Source organism: Lutra lutra, chromosome 10 (genome assembly GCF_902655055.1).
Source record: "Lutra lutra chromosome 10, mLutLut1.2, whole genome shotgun sequence".
Classification (NCBI taxonomy): Eukaryota; Metazoa; Chordata; class Mammalia; order Carnivora; family Mustelidae; genus Lutra; species Lutra lutra.
The window spans coordinates 100549528-100569991 of NC_062287.1; the positions used below are offsets into that span (position 1 = coordinate 100549528).

The following is a 20464-nucleotide window of genomic DNA, read 5'->3' on the forward strand; positions in this document are numbered from 1 at the left end:
GCCAAGTCATTACTTTGACACTGATAAAGTGGCATCCATACTTTGCACCATTGCTATGCCCCTGCTGAATCCCTTGATCTATAGCTGGAGGAACAAAGAGGTAAAATATGCAGGACAAAGATGTGGGAAAAAGTATGCAATATTTTCTCAATTGACTATACTATGTGGTTTCTATGAATTCAGTTATCAACATTAAGCTTTGTTATATTCCTTGGGAGGGGAAAACAAAGATAATTGAAGTCAACATATATTTAGAGATGGACTTCTATGTACCAGTCATATTTCTAAATGAACTTGCAGAAAGAGACATTTGGGTTATAATATACATTAATTTAATTACCTACAAAATTATATCATTTTAAGAGGTACATTCGTATATAGTAAACTAGTAACAACTTGCATCTGAACAACATGGTGTAGAGAAGATTTACATGTGGCAAAACAGGTAATGAGAAAGAATCAAAGGCCAGGAGTAGAAAGATGAAAGGATATAAAAGGAGATCCAATTTTATAAGAAAAGGCAGTTTATGGCAAAAAAAAAAAAAAAAACGGGCTATTGTGACTATGTAAAGTCAATTTTATTCCGAAGTAATATTTATTATGAAAAACAAATAATTACATTACTATTATTTTCAGAGCATTTAAAATTAGAAGAATCTTTCAGTTAATTATTTTTTTTGTTAGGTAATTTGCAAATAAATACAAACTAATAATGTGAGTACATCAAATTTGAAACTTCATAAAGGATGTTGTTGGAGTTAATGTAGAGCATGAAATCATCCATAATATCTGGCTAGCTAAAATGTTACATGGGGAACCCCTCAAACTCAACACACACAAAACAGACAATCATATTAAAAAATGGGCAGAACATATGAACAGACATTTCTCCAATGAAGACATACAAATGGCTATCAGACACATGAAAAAATGTTCATCATCACTAGCCATCAGGGAGATTCAAATTAAAACCACATTGAGATACCACCTTACACTAGTTAGAATGGCCAAAATTAGCAAGACAGGAAATAACATGTGTTGGAGAGGATGTGGAGAAAGGGGGACCCTCTTACACTGTTGGTGGGAATGCAAGTTAGTGCAGCCACTTTGGAAAACAGTGTGGAGATTCCTCAAGAAATTAAAAATAGAGCTTCCCTATGACCCTGCCATTGCACTACTGGGTATTTACCCCAAAGATACAGATGTAGTGAAAAGAAGGGCCATCTGTACCCCAATGTTTATAGCAGCAATGGCTACGGTCGCCAAACTGTGGAAAGAACCAGGACGCCCTTCAACGGATGAATGGATAAGGAAGATGTGGTCCATATACACTATAGAGTATTATGCGTCCATCAGAAAGGATGAATACCCAACTTTTGTAGCAACATGGACAGGACTGGAAGAGATTATGCTGAGTGAAATAAGTCAAGCAGAGAGAGTCAATTATCATATGGTTTCACTTATTTGTGGAGCATAACACGGAGGACAAGGGGAGATGGAGAGGAGAAGGGAGTTGAGGGAATTGGACGGGGAGGTGAACCATGAGAGACTATGGACTCTGAAAAACAATCTGAGGGTTTTGAAGGGGCAGGGGGTGGGAGGTTGGGGGACCAGGTGGTGGGTATTAGAGAGAGCACGGATTGCATGGAGCACTGCGTGTGGTGCAAAAACAATGAATACTGTTACGTTGAAAAGAAATAAAAAATTTTTTAAAAGTAATAAAAAAATAAAATGTTACATGGGGGCCACTGGGGGTAATGGAAAGTTTTGGAGGAGGGCACAAGCTTTTGGAATGCTGAGTCCTGCGTGACCACTCACGTAGGAATGGTGCAGGGAGTTACATTCCCCAATGCTTTCTTAGCCCAAACAGCTGTCCTGTGATCTAAAAGATGTATGCACAGTATCCTAGGCTATGTTTAGCAGAAGTCCTAGAACACACTGATTAGCATATTGTATATTTCCCATAATCAGACCCTCCTAGTTCCAGTAAGAGCCCTGTCACACATCACTAGGTTGAGAAACAGAGTAATAAAGACTTATGACTATCCTGAAGCACTAATAAAGGTGGGAGCAAAGAAGAGCAAAGGGTCTTTGTCTCTGAGCATTGGCCCCCTTGCCTTCTCCTCTCTTTCACAGCAAAGTCTGGAGTAATCTTTCATCCATTGGTACAGGGATTGCTGGCCATTCCTGGCAGGATGTCACAAGCAAATTGAAAAGGCAATTATTTTATTGCATATAATAGAAAAATTATTATCGAGAATATATATAAATTAAATTATATATACATGCACAATTGTAAAACCACATAACTAGTGATAGTATATATAATTTATGTATCCAAAAATATAACAGTAAATACATTTTATTTTTTAAAAAAGACAGTATGGATGAACCTTGAAGACATTATACTAAATGAAATAAGCTAGTCACAGAGGGACAAATACTACATGATGCCATCTATATGAGGTATAAAAATAAAAAATCTATAATGTCATTACCTGCACATATATATGTGTGTGTATGTATAGGAATGTAGACATGTATGTGTCTCTTACAAGTAGTTTGAAAGGTAAAATTCTGTGATCCATGATGATCCTGTCCTATCTTAGAATTTTATGTTTAACCAAATTAAGTTTATTTCATAACATATTCACAATTTAAAAAGTGGACAATACTTCTTGTGCAATAAATAATAAAGTTCAAATGAGAGAACAAATTGTAATATAAAGCATCAATAAAAATGGAAACTGTAAAAGTTATACTTTTTTCCTAAAAAATGCTAAATACACAGGGAAGTTGGCAGAGCTGATGAGGGAATAAAGTCCTATTGACTGACCAGGGCACAGACTAACTTTGGTAACATACCGATAATCTACAAATGACATTTCAGAGGAGGCAACAACACAACATTCCTGTGGATACTTGACTTTGGAAAGGACCTCAAGGATTTCAATTCATCCTCATAGTAATTTAAGATGTGTAAATATCTTTGTTATTTCCTCCCAATGGCTCACAATTTGACTATTACTTCAAAAATGGTAGAACCTAGGGGTCCCTGGGGGGCTCCGTGGGTTAAGCCTCTGCCTTCAGCTCAGGTCATGATCTCGGGTCCTGGGATTGAGTCCCGCATGAGGCTCTCTGCTCAGTCAGGAGCCTGCTTCCCCCTCTCTCTCTGCCTGCCTCTCTGCCTGTGTGTGATCCTCTCTCTATGTCAAATAAATAAATAAATAAAACTTAAAAAAAAAAGGTAGAACCTAGAATGGGCTATACCTGTGTTAGATATTAGAAACACCGAGATGAAGTGTCCTGCCCTAAAGTAGTGAATATTCTAGAGAACATTTTGCAGGTTATCACTGTTTTTTTTTATGAGTTAATATCATATTAAAGATAGATGCTGGAGCTGAAATCAAAACTTCATATTTTATTTCAGAATTTTAAGGTGGATATTATATTCACTTATTCACTTACTCATCATCCATTGCATCAGTCAGTAAGTCAGCAAATATCTTTGAACACCTACTCTTTCTTGGGTAGTATTTTAGAAGTTATTAATACAAAGACAAACTATTAGACATACCTTTTTCACTTAAAAAGATAATAGACTAGAAAATCCCATACAAGAAATAAAATAAAATGTTATCAATATTTAATTACAGTACTTATACATATGTGGGGAAATATCACAGATTATACAAAAAAATGCATTTTCCATCAAATAAGTTTAATTAAAAACCAGAATTAGGACCAGGCATTTGGATACCTTCTAAAAATCTCTAGAATGACTGAAATTTAGTCTTCTTATTACCGTGAACATTTTGAATGACTCTTATGGCAACTACACCAGGTCTTGTTTTTGACCAGAATGGAGCCTTTGCCTTCAGTTCTATTCCCAACATTCACAGTAAAATGCAACACTGGAGCCAGAATCCTGGGCTTTCCCAACTGTTGGATTTTCTCCACCCCAGGACCAGCAGCCACACTTCCCAACCACCACAGGGGACAATTCAAAAGAAACAAACACCCAAAGGGTGGAATCATTGCATGAGATTGTTACTCAATAGAATCATCTAAGCAAATGCCTAGGCTGGCCCCACATTTTTACTCTCTGGGTGCAATTCCTATGTGGAGACTTGCATAATTGGTCTTTCTTTCCCTGAGGAACCAGAACTTTATCTGGGAATTCCTGTTTTCATGTGTAGGGACCGAACCCATGAGTGAGCTTATTTTAGTGTGCTGCTCCTCAGAAACTTCAGACAGATAAATTTCTTCAGCGTGCCTCCTGCAGAACCTTCATAGTGGGTCTCAGCAGATCTCTGGACAGGTAGGTTCACCCCAACCATTTACTTAGTACTCATCCTGGATGTGAAGACCATGTATCTTGGAAGCTTTATGGATTCAAATCAGACTCAGGACTGAAATATCTTTTCCGTTCTCTTCTGAGGACTTAAATCTCTGTTCTCTGAATGCTAAGTGAAAGGGACAGAGAAATGACTCAAAGTGTGGTCCCCAGCATCCCTGCTGATAAATTAGACAGTGTGATCATTTCCACAGAACAACGAAGATTCTATTTTACCTTAGGATAAAGAGGAATGTTTCTGCTTTAGAGCTGGCAGAACTGATGTTTTTGAAGGCACTCTCTACCGAACGGGAATCTTAAGTGATTTGAAATATCTGATTTCTTCTCCAAGACAGACCTTCTAAATTGTTTAACATCAAGAAAAAGAAGTTTCTCCCCTCCCTGATGTTCACATTGTCCAGGGTGACAAACCCTATGATGGAAAGGTTCCCTGATGTCAGCTGGCAGGCTTTCAGATTCTGGTGGACACTGACAGCTCCTGTCAAGGTGCAGTTTGTCCCAAACACAACTCAGGTGTAAATAAGTTTAAGACAAATTGTACAGAAAGAGACCAATAGAATATTTCTTGAAATCATTTCAGTAGCTATTTAAAACATTCTGAGTGTTGTTTCTTGGCCAAATAGTAATATAAATGATGAATATTAGGTACATTTTTTTAAGTTCTTTTCCTGACATGTTAGCATTTTAGTAGACTTATAAAATATTTCTTTTCAAAAACAAACTTGAAAAAACATATGTAAAAATCTGACATAACTTTATCAGAAACAAATCTGAAACCTTTCTGAAGAAACAGGAGAAAAATACTTTAATTCAGTGATATATACTTATCATAAGACAAAAAAGCAATCCCAGCTTTGTCATTAGTACTATTTCTTTAGAAGAAGCAATTAATAACAGGTAATTATATATACAAATATATCTCTTTGAAGTTAACTGCATGAATTCACATCCACAATCCAAGATTTTGGCTATTGTTGTTTTGTTCTGTCTTGTTTTGTTTTTACTTTGCTAAATTAAGGATAAAGTTATTGAGTGTATTATATCTCAGAGTAAAACAGTGAACATGAAAGTTCAGTGAAATGAACTGAAACATTCACTGTTTCAGTTTCAGTCAAATTAAAATGTTTTGTTTAAACAGGAAATGTTTTGTTTAACATTTCAAATGTTTTGTTTAAAGTGAATGTTGCCACTGTGTTTTCCACCAGAAGTTTACCTATGCATTCCTTTTCGGATGTGGTGGTAAGTGAAAAGAGATATGGGATATCTACTGCAACACAGCTGTATAACCTGACTAGACATACCTAATGTATGTATTAAAATATCTTTGATTAAACAAACACCACAGATTTAAGAAAGAATTAGTTTGCAGGGGAACACAGCCTGATTTGTTTGTTACATATGTAGCTAGAAATCACATGTCCCAGTTGCCTAGATACACAAAATTATAATTCACTTATTATTCCCATTTCAACTATGAAACTCCCCAATGGGGTAGAATGAGGAATGAGTCACTGGGACACAAAGAGGAAACATTAGAAAAGTCATTTAAAACATGTTAATAACAAGAACTGATAGTACCAATTATTCTGCATTCATTGTTAACAAACTCTGTACTAATAATACTTACTTGCCTAGTATCTCAATACATTCATACAACACAAGGATATAAATACTTAATACAAAACACACAGCTAGTAACTGGCGGCCTAATACCCAACCAACCAAGTAGCCAAACAAACAAGCAAACAAAACACATAAAGCAAAGCAAAACTGTAAAACCATACCATTCACCAATATCCTATATAGATTCTTCACGTGACTTAGGCTCATTGAGCCTCAACTGTCCAATCAGACATAGAGATAACTACATCCACCTTCTAGGACACTTTTGCTGAATAATGAGATCATTATTTTGAAATGGCTAGCATAGTCCTGGGCCCAGAGTACACTACGTATTGAATAATGTTAGCACTCTTCACCTTAGAGTTCTCTGCACAAAGAACACAAAGTGATCAAACTTGAGGAAATCAAACGTACAAGTAATATTTTGTGAAACGTGAAAATAGGCTTTAAACATTTTAAAAGAAGTAAGTACAAACTGGGAAAAAAGAGAGAGAAAGAAGAAAAAGAAAAGAAAGATAGGAAGGGAGGGAGGGAGGAAGGAAAAAAAGAAAGGAAGGAAGGAAGGTAGGAAAAGAAAAGAAGGGAGAGAGAAAGATAAAGAAAGAGAGAGAGAGAAAGAAAGAAAAAAGGAGCTAGCTGCCAGAAAACCATGATAAAGCAGCATCTGAGCAAGTAGAGGTTGGAGTAGTAGAAAGGAGAGTTCATTTGGCAGAAGAAAGGAAATGTGATTAAGTTAAAAAAAAATCAGTTTCTTATTGACACTAAGAAACAAAACTACTGGGGCGCCTGGGTGGCTCAGTGGATTAAGCCGCTGCCTTCGGCTCAGGTCATGATCTCAGGGTCCTGGGATCAAGCCCCACATTGGGCTCTCTGCTCAGCAAGGAGCCTGCTTCCTCCTCTCTCTGCCGGCCTCTCTGCCTGCTTGTGATCTCTGTCTGTCAAATAAATAAATAAAATCTTAAAAAAAAAAAAAAAAAAAAAAAACAAGATTACTGAGGTGTAGTCAGTTGGTGGGCTGCTGAAGCAGCATTGATCATTAGATAGAAAGTGATATTAGAAAGTGAAGTAAAACCCAGCATACACAAAGTATTTTGGACAGAAATATAAAATTTCCAAGGTTGATGACAGGTTATAGGCCAAAGAGAAAGCTAGTGGCATCTAAGGAAAAAAATAAATGAAAGTCACTGGAAGTCACTCTGGCTCAACAACTTCTACTCCATAACTATCTTTTATCATTGAATACATATACAGAAGCATGTTTGTATATATGTAAATATATATTCATGCAATATTGTAATTACTATGTTTAAAATATACATATAAATATTAATATATACACAAAGTATATTAATATATATTCAATGAATATGAAATATATCTAACACAGAAGTGAAAAATTAATAGCTTGGTACAGCAGTTCTAACAACATGAAATTAGTATCTACAAAGTTTATATTTCTGAATATTTTTAAAGGACTGGGAGAAATACAAATAAAACTGATACCTTTAATTATGAACAGAAATAATCCCACTTAAATAAAACGGTTTACAATCTTGCATCTGCCAGAAAAATTTACTTACCATCTATTACTTCCCTTTCATTTTTCCGTTAGAGGATGAGAACAACAAAATAAATGGCCTCAGAAAATCTCACTCAGGTGACCGAGTTCATTCTCATGGGAGTCTCAGATCGCCCAGACCTCCAGATTCCACTCTTCTTTGTTTTCCTGCTGATCTATGGGCTGACCATGGCAGGGAACCTGGGCATCATCACCCTCACCAGTGTTGACTCTCAGCTCCAAACGCCCATGTACTTCTTCCTCAGGCACTTGGCTATCATCAATCTTGGCGATTCTACTGTGATTGCACCAAAAATGCTGGTAAACTTCTTGGTTACAAAGAAAACCATATCCTACTATGGATGTGCAGCCCAACTGGGTGGGTTCTTAGTTTTCATTATTGGTGAGACTTTCATGCTGGCTGCAATGGCCTATGACCGCTATGTGGCTATTTGCAAGCCCCTGCTCTACATGGTGGTGGTCTCTCCACAGATGTGCATACTGCTGGTGTCCCTCACTTACCTCTACAGTCTGACCACAGCACTAACTGTCTCCTCGTGTGTGTTCTCCATGTCATACTGTTCTTCCAATGTAATCGACCATTTTTACTGTGATACTGTCCCTTTGTTGGCATTGTCCTGTTCTGATACCTACATCCCAGAAACAATAGTGTTTACCTCAGCAGGGACGAACTTGTTTTTCTCTATGAGTATTGTTCTAACATCTTACTTCAACATTGTCCTTGCCATTTTGAGGATCCGTTCCTCAGAGGGCCAACGAAAAGCCTTTTCCACCTGTGCCTCTCATATGACGGCCATCACTGTGTTCTATGGGACCCTTCTCTTCATGTATTTGCAACCAAGATCCAACCACTCCTTAGATACTGATAAAATGACCTCTGTCTTCTACACCCTGGTGATACCAATGCTGAATCCCCTCATCTACAGCCTAAGGAACAAAGATGTAAAGGATGCATTTAAGAGATTCCTAAATAATCCATGGCAGGCTTCCAAATTGATGTAAATTTAAAACTACAATAGTCTTCATTTAAGGGTTTGTATTTACACCTGAAAAGCTAATCTCTGTTAAATGCAGAGGTAATAAATAGCTAAAAATTCCATGGATTTCAATAAGAAAATCTTAATCCTTTCTATTGCAACCTCAAATACTCAATTTTTGCTAATACAAAGATGTATTAGTTGACCAAAGAAAGTACATTTATTTAAGTAGTAAACAATAATTCCAAAAAATAAATACATTTTAAGGTGCAACACAACTCACTACTGGGTTTTTATAATTTCTAGCCACGAAAGAGGAAGTCTGAGAGCTGAAGAAGGTATGAGAGAAACATTTCTTAGAATGTGGTTGAGTCAGGTCATCTTACTTGCCACAAAGCTGTTTTGTTCAACTGATAGAAGTTTTATTTTACTTTTATTTATTTTATCTTTCAATTTCTTAACCTTTTAGAATCCATTTTTATCTTGTACATAACATATATTTATATCATTTTTATCATATTTATATCATTTCTGTTCAGGAGAAAATGAAGACTAAACAAAAAATGTTTAGATTTACATGGAAATAGGCCATGCGACAAAACAGAAGAAAATGTATGAAAGGGGACTCCACTGTTGATTCTGCTCACATGTGCATGTGTACAAAGCAAAATGTTGATATTTATCTCAATATGATATAAAATTAATTTTCTCCAATCCTCTTTTCCTCCTTAACATTGTGTGGAGGTTATCATCTGTGGTATAAAAACATAACAGCAAATAACACTTCTTTTAGAATTTTTGTGTAGTGTTTTGGAGGAAAATATTAGAAAATGAAAGAAAAAAAAGTCATTGCCTTCAAAGTGACACCAAGTCACAAAGGCAGTAAGGCCAATAAATAAATAAATATGATGTATACATAGATGTTACTTGTCATTCTGTGCCTTATTTCTGTCTGTATATGCAAAATGCTGTGGACTACAATGTCATGAGGGAGATGGGGAATGCCATGATAGGTTAGGCAATGCCTGGAAATAATGCAGATTTATGACATTTTCAGGGAACTCAGAAATAAATCAAACCCAGAAATTGTGACACTCAGTTTCATGAGCTAATTCTTAACTTTAGTTTTAATGAGCAGAATAGCTAGCCAAAAACAGAAGAGTCACACTCTATGGTGGATATTCCTGGTCTCCACAGACAAAATTGGCAATAATAGCATTAGCCTTTAGGATTTTTAAATTTTATTATTTTATAAATATATAAAAGTATATAGTATAGATAATTTATTTTCTGTTTGTTTGGTTTACCTGACTATGGCTGTATTTGGCAGTACCAGCCTACATACATACAACTGGGGAAGCATATTCCTCAGCAGATAGGCATTGTCTTTGAGTCTAGTTCCACAAATAGAATTGGAGAAACAGAGCTAAAGTCACACTTGCATGTCTACCAATCTTATGTATTTTATTCAATGAATTAAAGTCAAGAATGAAAACCTTAGTGTTTTCTACCTTTTAACTTGATTTACATATAAGTATTTTCTTTTTTTTTTCACATGCTAGGATTTTATTTAAAAGAACTCATATAGGTGGTGGTTATTAAGGAGGGCATGTATTGCATGGAGCACTGGGTGTGGTGCAAAAACAATGAATTCTGTTACACTGAAAAGAAATTTAAATAAATAAATAAACAAACAAATTAAAGAACTCATACCATAAAATAAACCCCTGTGAAACTTTTTTATTTGTTTTAAGCACAAAAGCTTAATTTTTTAAAATGATAAGCAAAAATAAGCACATACAAATATCAATAAGTCTATCATCATCATTTATATAACATAAATTTACAACAATTAGATTCATAAAAATAAAGTATTCAAAATAAATTCAACACTACTTGGAAAAATGCAATGAATCTTGAAAAGTTGAAAATAACATAATGTGCTTTGATCTATTTTATGTACAATCTTAACAAAAACATGTATTAGTGGTTTTATTGTTAAAACACACTCTGATTTCTCTATGCAGTTTTCCCAGCTCGTTCAAGCACCCATGCTCCTCAGTCAAACTCTCTCTTCACAGATTACATGATACTTTATATGGAAAACCCAAAAGACTCCACCCCAAAATTACCAGAACTCCTACAGCAATTCAGTAACATGGCAGAAATCAGTTGCATTTCTATGCCCTAACAATGTAACTGAAAAAGCAAAATTAAGGAATCAATTCCATTTACAATAGCACCAAAACCATAAGATACCTAGGAATAAACCTAACCAAAAAGGTAAAGGATCTGTATTCTAAAAACTACAGAACACTTATGAAAGAAATTGAGGAAGACACAAAGAGATGGAAAAACATTCCACGCTCATGGATTAGAATACTGTGAAAATGTCAACGCTCCCAGAGCAAGCTACACTTTCTTTTTTTTTTTTTTAAGATTTTTTATTTATTTATTCGACAGACGGAGATCACGAGTAGGCAGAGAGGCAGGCAGAGAGAGAGAGGGGGAAGCAGGCTCCCCGCTGAGCAGAGAGCCCGACGCAGGGCTCGATCCCAGGACCCCGAGATCATGACCCGAGCTGAAGGCAGCGGCTTAACCCACTGAGCCACCCAGGCGCCCGGCAAGCTACACTTTCAAACCAATTCTTATCAAACCACCTTCAACATTGTTCACAGAGCTGAAACAAACAATCCTAAAATTTGTATGGATCCAGAAAAGACCCCAAATCGCCAAGGGAATGTTGAAAAAGAAAACCAAGGCTGGGGGCATCACAATGCCTGACTTCAGGCTATATTACTGTGATCATCAAGACAGCATGGTATTGGCACAAATACATATATGTATTTTCTAAAAATAATGACATTGTCATGTGTATTAGTTTCCCAGGACCACTATAACAAATCACCAATGACTCAGTGGCTTGATATAACAGAACTTATCCCATAGTTCTGGAGGTGTGAAGTTCAAAATGAGTCTCACTGGGCTACAATCAAGATGTCAGCCCACTGTGTTGTTTTTTGGACTGCCATGGAAGAATCTGTTTCTTTTCCTCTTCCAGCTTCTAGAGGCAACTCTCATCCTTTGGCAACCCCTTCTAAGCAGTGACCCTGCTACTCTGACCTCTGTTTGCACTGTCACATGTCCTTCTGACTTGGACTCTCTTGTCTCTCTCTCCTTCTTGGGATTACATTGGTCCCACCCAGAAAAGTACAGAATAGCCTCCCCATCTGGAGGTCCTTAACTTAATCACACCAGCAAATCTCTTCATATGGAAGGCACCATGTTCACAGATCTGGGAATCTTTGTTAGGGCAGAGAACCCATTTCTGCTTCAAATATCTATATCCATATTGGCATATTTTATGAAACTGGGCAATCCAAAGTCTTCATGTCTCATTGACTAGTACTCAATGGAGTAGTGTCACAAAAGCTTACACTGTTACGCTCTCTACATTAGCTACAAAATTTGTCCTAAACAATCTATACACATAGTCCTTTTGAAGGATAAGTAGAAAGTATTTGATTAAAGGTTCCAAATGATATGCATAAGTATACATGGGCTCACATATCACTTATACACAATTAGGCTTCCAATGGAGATTTTCTTATCCCTTAATGTTGGGATTAATGTAGACCATGAAATCATCCATAATAACTGGCTTGCCAAAATGGAGGCCACTGGGGGCAATGGAAGGTTCCAGAGAAGGGCATTGGCCTTTGGAATGCTGAGGCCTGAGTGACCACTTTGCCAGGTGAAATCTTCCCAGAAGCTTTATTAGCACAAACAGCTGTCATGTGGACTAAGAGATGTGTGCATTGTCCCCTAAATTTATGTTTAGCAGAAGTCCCAGAACACGCTGATCAGCACATTGTAACTTCCCAGTAATCAAACTCTTGTCTTCTTGTCACACATCACTTTGCTCAAGAGAGTAATAAAAAATAAAAAATAAAAAAAAAGTAATAAAAATTCCCGATTATCCTGAAGCACGAATAAAGGTGACAGCAAAGAAGAGCAAAGGGTCTTCACCTCTGAACGTTAAGCCCCTTGATTTTTCCTCACTTTCACAGCAAAGTCTGGAGTAATCTTTTATCCATTGGTGTAGGGATTGCTGGCCATGCCCTGTACCTTAAAGTCTACATAAGTTTGGTTTCAGTTGCAAATGCCATCTCCCCTCAAGTCCGTAAGACTTCATCAGATGTCTACATGCCATATGGCACATCTATCATCTCTGCTTTCCAAATGGCTATTTCTACAAGCTACCTCCATGGAAAGGAAAAAAATTCTTTCAAAAAAACCATTCAAAAAAGAAGTAGAAATCACTGCAGATACGGGTGGCAGGAGACAAAATAGAGGTTTCTATGCTTGGTCAGGTCTCCTTCTGCTTAGATAAACTTAACTACTCTACCACAAAATAATTCTCCACTGTACTTCTTTTATCCCTCATATATATTGGATCTTAACCTAATATGGTGCATTTCTCTTACTTATTCTCTCTGTCCCTCCTTACTTTTCTGTCTCAGTTAAAAGCTACAGATTTTTTTTCCTTTTATTAAACAGAACTATTACTTATAAAGCCTAAGACCATGCAATAAATAATGCCACCATTGTCACTCCCTGTTCTACACACCTGTCCAGAATTGGTTTTGACTCTTTCAATACATAAAAGTACTTGTACAAACAACAAACGTTAACTAGGTTGGAGAAATTTTGTTACCAAAAATTTGTCATCAATCTTTGATACAAACTCTTACCTCACCTCACAAAATGTACATGACTTGGGTTAACTAAAATGTAAATATCAAAATATCTACTTCTTAACACCAAGTCACAAACATAATTTGAGCTATAGGTGTCAGAAAAGGTAATGATTTAAAAAAAACACTAAAATTCATATTTCAAAGAACTAACAGATTACTGAATGATAAAAATTAATGTTGACCCAATCACAAAGTGATTATTTTAAGACAGGTACTCAGATTATATATCAATTTAAAACCCCTATTAAATACTTAAGTAAAAAATTTCCATATTAATGTATGTTTGCTCAAAATATTGCCTTGAGACCAATGGATAGTCAATATGGTACAAGCTAACATTCCCTTAATACCTGTGACATCTTCCTTTATATTATAATCACTTTTCTTTTTGTTTGCTTCCTCTCTCACAATTTTTCAGAATTTTATCTGCATTTCATGCTCAAAGTATAGGGAATTACAAACTTTGAAAGAGAAAGGCACTATGGGAGACACTCAGGACTAGGGCACAGCAGGGCTGGAGATTGGCTGCCCACAAGGCGGGGCTGAGCTACAGCTCAGCAACTTCCCCACACCAACCAGGAGGATGAGAAATTAGCTAAGCACAAACCCAGGAGGAAAAATAGAATCTGGAAGTTTCCTCCCACCCACTCTGCTATAAGGTATATGTCCAGGTGTGCGTCAATGTTTGGTCACTTCAACAACTACTTCATCTGCATTATTGCTGCCATAGACATTCAAATAGTAATGTTATGTTAAAATTAATGTGTATCTGGTGTGCCTGGGTGGCTCAGTGGGTTAAAGCCTCTGCCTTTGGCTCAGGTCATGATCCCAGGGTCCAGGGATCAAGTCCCACATTGGGATCTCTGCTCAGCAGGGAGCCTGCTTCCTCCTCTCTCTCTGCCTGCTTCTCTGTGATCTCCGTCTGTCAAATAAATAAATAAAATCTTTAAAAAAATTAATGAGTATCTATCTCTATTATTATTTCTGAACTTCTTTGTTGACTTGGGTTATACTTAGTGCGTTTTTCCATTTCAAATTGAGATGAATATTTGGGTTCCTTTAAAAAGTAGTGTATTTAATCAAAGAAAACAATATTAGCTCTATAAAGTATATCTAATTATTTGCTGCAAATTTTACCATTCCTTCAAGCAATATATATTCATAAGTTGGATGTCCACAGTATGAAGTGGTATGTACTGATGGTGGAATGTATGTGGATAAAAGAGATCTTGGAATAGATCCATCCTTGTGTAAATAAAGGAATGTGCTCATTTTATCCCAAAGCAGGGCACCAGGAACTATTATGACATATTCATACATGGGTCGTGGGGACCGCACACACAAGTCGTTAACTGTAGTGATGCATGTAGAAGTCACAAGTTGGGAACTAATTAAATGCCTGTTACTATGGCAGCAAACTTATAGTAAATGGGGTCAGAGACAGATTTTGGCAATTCTATTAAACAGAGACTAGCAAAACATTGATGTATAAGTAAAAAATAAAATTCAAAAACATGTAGTTAAGGGAGAATCTTGAAGTAAAATTAGTTATATAACATCCTGCGTGTACACTTCTAAGCATACATTATATTCACTTTATAAAGATATAATTATTTAAGAACCTTTATCAACTTTTGTGGAGGAGCTACATGTGTGGAATTATGATGAGCAGGCACATGGGATGTTGTGTTAGGGTTCATTTACTCAGTTTACTCCCTTAAGTAAAAAAAAAAAAAAAAAAGGAAACTAACATTATACACATATTCATAATTTTTATTCCTTCTTAACTTTTTTTTGCAGTTAATGAAAATATTTATTTGAAAATAACTGGTTTTCTTGAGGATATTTTATGACAGTGAAAATATTCCTGAATTTTTAACACACTATAGGTCATGTGTAATAGGTTTTTTGTCTTTATCTTCAGATTTAAAATATGGAAGAGGTCATTGTGGAAAACACTGAAACTTTATGTAATTCATAGATGATTATACTATGTATCAGAGAAATGATCTACTTAGATCCAGATATTTGAGTGAATACAATGAAAATAACTAAAGAAAACAGTTAAATATATATATATATATATATATTTCCTCAATTGGGAAATCAGTTACTCTGAATAATTAGCAAAGACCAGTGGCATCATTCCTTGCTCTCAGACGCTTTGGGAATAATCAAGAATTGCGTTCACACTCTCAGGGGAGTGTCTCAAAGGGAAAAGATGTTCATAAATTCTTCTGACAGTAGTCAGGTCCAGTAATCACACAGAGGAGCAAGAAGACAGTCTTCACTGAAGGTGAATAGATGACATTGATTATATTGATTACTACATAAGCTGCAATGATGATTTTGGATCCCTGTCTTCCATTTAAATGACTGATATGAGTATAGTCACCAAAGCCAGACTCAGTACAGTACATCATGCATGTAAATCATCTCTCTTCATAACTAGGTTTTGTGGAGTAATGATATATGTTTACCACTATGAGTATATTCTTTGAAAGTGGTAAGGGACCTCATTTCTATTTGTTATTATTTCTACATTATATTGAGATTTTAGACAATAAACATTTTGTGAAGTGAAAGTAAGCATTTTTGCAAGCTCAACTTAGAATCTTCCTCTCCCTTTCCCTCTCTGTCTTTCTCCCTCCTTTTAATACATGTGCAATGTTCTCAATATGACCAACCTGTTTATCTCAGTTGAGGCTATTTACAAAATGTTATAGAATATTGAGTTGAGGTTGAGTGTTCTCATTTGCATAAGAGGACATCCTTGGACTCCATGCCCATCCCCCAGGTCCTAGTACAGCTCTGGAGTTTCTGCTTCCATCTGATAGGAGTCAGGTTTGATGCTCACTTTCCTGTTTCTTTCCAGCAGTGCTTGGGTAGGACTGGTTGGAGGAGGGCCACATAAATATTTACTCAATTGAATTTCAGAAGAACCCCAGAGCTTCAGAAGAAAGCCACTCAGGCACCCTGTAATTTGCATTTTTTAAGATACAATTTTAATCACTATCAACTTCTACACATTCCCTTAGTGAGATTTTGATCATAAAATCATTGTACAAATATGACTAATTTTAGCAAATTGACATTTTATTACACTAAATGTAGTATCTGGGAACATAGTATTTCTGCCAGTTTGTTTAGGATTTCTATAATATTTCCCAAAAAATTGTTAACTTTTTACCTTTTAAGAGTAGGTACAGTGTAGTTTTTATTAGATATTCTATCATGATGGCATTTCCTTTTTAGTCTCAATTTTTATTGCTTTTGTCCATTCTAATTGTCAAATTGTCAAATGCTCAATTTTTTTCTAACTCATTGTGATAATATGAATTCTAATTATAATTTTCCAAAATTAAACCATCCAGACAAATATGTGATCAACACAGCTTAAACAACTGTCCTGTAGTTCTTATACTCTTTTAAATTTGATATCAATGATAATGTTGTTTATGGGATATATATGAGAAAAAAAAAATATATATATATATACTTTTTCTCATATATATCCCATAAACAATATTAATCCATATATATAAAGACATATATATACATATATATATATAATGAACTTATAAGCTTGAATATGTTCTGTGTCTCTTTTATTATTGTATCTTTCTTTTTTAAATCATGATTTTTATCTTCTAAGGATGAGTTGCAGTGGGGTTCACATTTTTTCAATCTGGAGTAGTTAGTAAAATAATATAGGTGCTTTTTTTAAGATTTTATTTATTTATTTGTCAGAGAGAGAGCACAAGCAGGGGAAGCAGCAGGCAGAGGGCAGGCAAGCTTCCTGTTGAGCAAGGAGCCTGATGTGGGACTTGATCCTAGGACCCTAGGATCATGACCTCATTGAAAGCAGCTGTTTAACCAACTGAGCCACACAGGCATCCCTGATTTTTATTTTCTATGAAAGTTTGGAAGCACCTGTCTTTAAAAGCAATCTGAAGAAGAAAGGAGTTAGAAAAGTAGAGATCAATAATGTACAAACCTTAAATAAAATGTACTGACACAGAACATTTATGTAGACTTGATTGAAGATGATACAAAGTGTTAAGAATAATAATCAAAGTAAAATATAGTAAATGTACTCCATTTGTCTCCGTGCTATATCCAGTTGGCTTTATTTAGATCAAATAATCATTTGCCTTGCTCCATGTCATTTAAATGAATAAAATGTAAGTACTTACAATGAATCATGCCATATCTCCTTCTCTTTACTCCCTGTTACACTTTCATTCATGTACTTCATGCAGTATTATTTGCCAGCATCTAAAACATTTGAAATAGGATCCCCTAATTTAGAGTGATAGTTCTCTTTCTTGCTTAAGTAAGTATATTTATAGAGTTTACTGGATGATTTTAGGTGGTATGTTAGCAAATACATTCTAATAATTTTTACCTGTCTTAAGATGTGTTAGAAAATACAACCACACAATTAAACCTTTCATTTCAGAGATATTAGTGCTAAGATCAAAGCAAAGGTAGGAATGTTAGATAATTCTTCTTTTCCATATTGAATTACTTGTAGATGCAGGCCTTACTGGTGTACAACATATCACAGATCAAAAACTGAAAAATTCCACAACAAAGTGCTAAATACTCAGATACATTATCAGAGAAAAAATAACATTTATTTATGTACATGAGAGTGGGCATGTTGGAAATGTCTGCATAGTAGCTAAATTGTGTATCATCATAAAAAATCATTAAATAATATTTAAAGTCATAAAAGCATAAAAGAATGCATTAAAAATGGGTAGTGGAATGGGAATACTATTAGTTCCAGGTTCAATGATGGAGGTGAGTCTTATTTTAAATGAACCCATCTAAAAAATTGAATTTTTCTTACCCACAATGGCTTTGCCTCCTAAAATACCAACAGACGTTGTCTCCTGAAACCCAATGACTCTTGTGATGGTTGTTCCCACAGCAATTTTCCTTAACAGCCTGGATGAACAAACAAAATCTAACAGTGCTAACAGAATTCATCCTAATGGGAATCACAGACCGTCCGGAGCTGCAGGCTCCCTTCTTTGGGCTCTTCCTCATCATCTACACAGTCTCAGTAATGGGCAACCTGGGTATGATCATCCTCACCAACATGGATTCTAGGCTCCAAACACCCATGTACTTCTTCCTCAGACACCTGGCTTTCACTGATCTTGGTTATTCAACTGCTGTGGGACCCAAAATGCTGATAAATTTTGTAACTAACCAAAATACAATCCCCTACAATTGGTGTGCTACACAGCTATCTTTCTTCATCTTGTTCATCATCAGTGAGCTTTTCATTCTGTCCGCAATGGCCTATGACCGCTATGTGGCCATCTGTAACCCTCTGCTCTACACAGTTGTTATGTCGCAAAGGGTGTGCTGGGTGCTGGTAGTCATCCCTTATGTCTACAGTGCTTTTCTTTCTGAGATAGTCACTGCAAAGATTTTTACATCATCCTTCTGTGGCCATAATGTCATTAGACATTTTTACTGTGATAGTCTTCCCTTGTTAACTTTGCTGTGCTCAAGCTCACATGATATTGAGTTGATAATACTGATCTTTTCAGCATTTAATTTGGTTTCATCTCTTCTGATAGTGCTTGTGTCCTACATCCTGATCCTAATGGCCATTCTTAGGATGAACTCTGCAGAGGGCAGGCACAAGACCTTCTCCACCTGTGGATCTCACCTGACAGTGGTCCTTGTATTATATACCACTCTATTCTTCATGTATTTGCAGCCTCAAACAAATCATTCCTTTGATACAGATAAAATTGCCTCTGTATTTTACACTTTGATTATACCTATGCTGAATCCTATGATCTATAGCTTGAGGAACAAAGAGGTAAAATATGCCCTGCATAGGATATGGAAAAAATGGCACAAACTACTTATATAGAATTCACTATAGACTATTAAGTTATAGACTACTGTCTATATGTCACAGGGCTTAGGAAGCAGTAATGTGTAAGAATCATAGAAAACTAGAAATATTTTTTCCTGTTTTCAACTTATAGGTGTTTCGATAGTGATCATCCTTCTGCTATCAACTTTGGTTTCAGTAAGAGGTAAAGAGTAAGAGTAAAGAGTAAGAGTAAATGTTTCAGTAAGAGACTAATTCTCACATTGCCAAGTACTTGGGTGACAATCAAAGACAAGTTTTATTTTGTTTAAAATACATCTCTGCTTAGATAATCTTTTTTAAAAGGCATTTTGTATTTAATATTAAATTAATATGCCCAGGGACGCCTGGGTGGCTCAGTTGGTTAAGCAGCTGCCTTCGGCTCAGGTCATGATCCCAAGTCCTGGGATCGAGTCCCTCGTCGGGCTCCTTGTTCAGCAGGGAGCCTTCTTCTCCCTCTGCCTCTGCCTGCCATTCTGTCTGCCTGCACTCGCTCTCTCTCCCTCTCTCTCTGACAAATAAATAAAATCTTTAAAAAAAAAATTAATATGCCCATCCCACTGGCATATGGCATAGGGAAGATGGCACTTACTGTTTTTTTATGGAGGGAATATACCCATCAATGAATAATCAAGAATATCTGCCTTAATAATACTTTAATTTTATCCCCTTGTGGTTTGGCAGCTCAGATTCTTCTAAGGAATAATTTGTATACCTGTATATACTTGGGAAGGCAGAAATAGAAGTGTGGTGATTTTCAGAAGGCCTAATTGTGTACATTAAAAATTCAAAACAACTCTTCTTGCTGAAACATTAGAAAGAGTAAGTGGTTTTGTAAGATTGGTGTAGGTAAATTCAGCATATGAAAGATCAGTGTTGTTTGGTTTTTTGTTTGTTTTTTGTTTTTCCTATATGCTAGCAAAAGCCAGGAAAAAATTTAATATTAAGCTATCTATACTGGAAATAAAAACTGTATAATACTTAGGGAAAATTGTAATGAAGGATTTGCATGATTTTCTTCTTGGAAACTATCAAAACATTGCTGATATAAAGGAAGACGTACTGTGGCATATACCACACAAAAGGATCCAGAATATCTTAGAAGAAAGAACACAAACATATTCTAAAACAGATACCAGTCCTTTAATAAAGCTAGACTGTTTTTAAAATTATTTTTTAAATTGTCTTAATTTTTTGTAAATAATTCTTCCTTCCTTCTTTGTTTTTCTGTATTTCAGGATGATGGAAGTTGATTGTAAAATC

At 35.8% G+C, this 20464-nt stretch overlaps 2 protein-coding genes across 2 annotated transcripts; both read left to right on the top strand.

Moving 5' to 3' along the window:
* Positions 1-1813: 1813 nt before the first annotated feature.
* LOC125078746 (olfactory receptor 8K3-like) lies at positions 1814-19198 on the top strand. The gene is made up of 2 exons (XM_047691824.1): positions 1814-1818; positions 18236-19198. The coding sequence occupies exon 2, from the start codon at positions 18257-18259 to the stop codon at positions 19196-19198; it is 942 nt and encodes a 313-aa protein (XP_047547780.1). The 5' UTR covers positions 1814-1818; positions 18236-18256.
* On the top strand, positions 7614-8561 carry LOC125078745 (olfactory receptor 8J2-like). Its single transcript, XM_047691823.1, has one exon. The coding sequence runs from the start codon at positions 7614-7616 to the stop codon at positions 8559-8561; it is 948 nt and encodes a 315-aa protein (XP_047547779.1).
* Positions 19199-20464: the final 1266 nt, after the last annotated feature.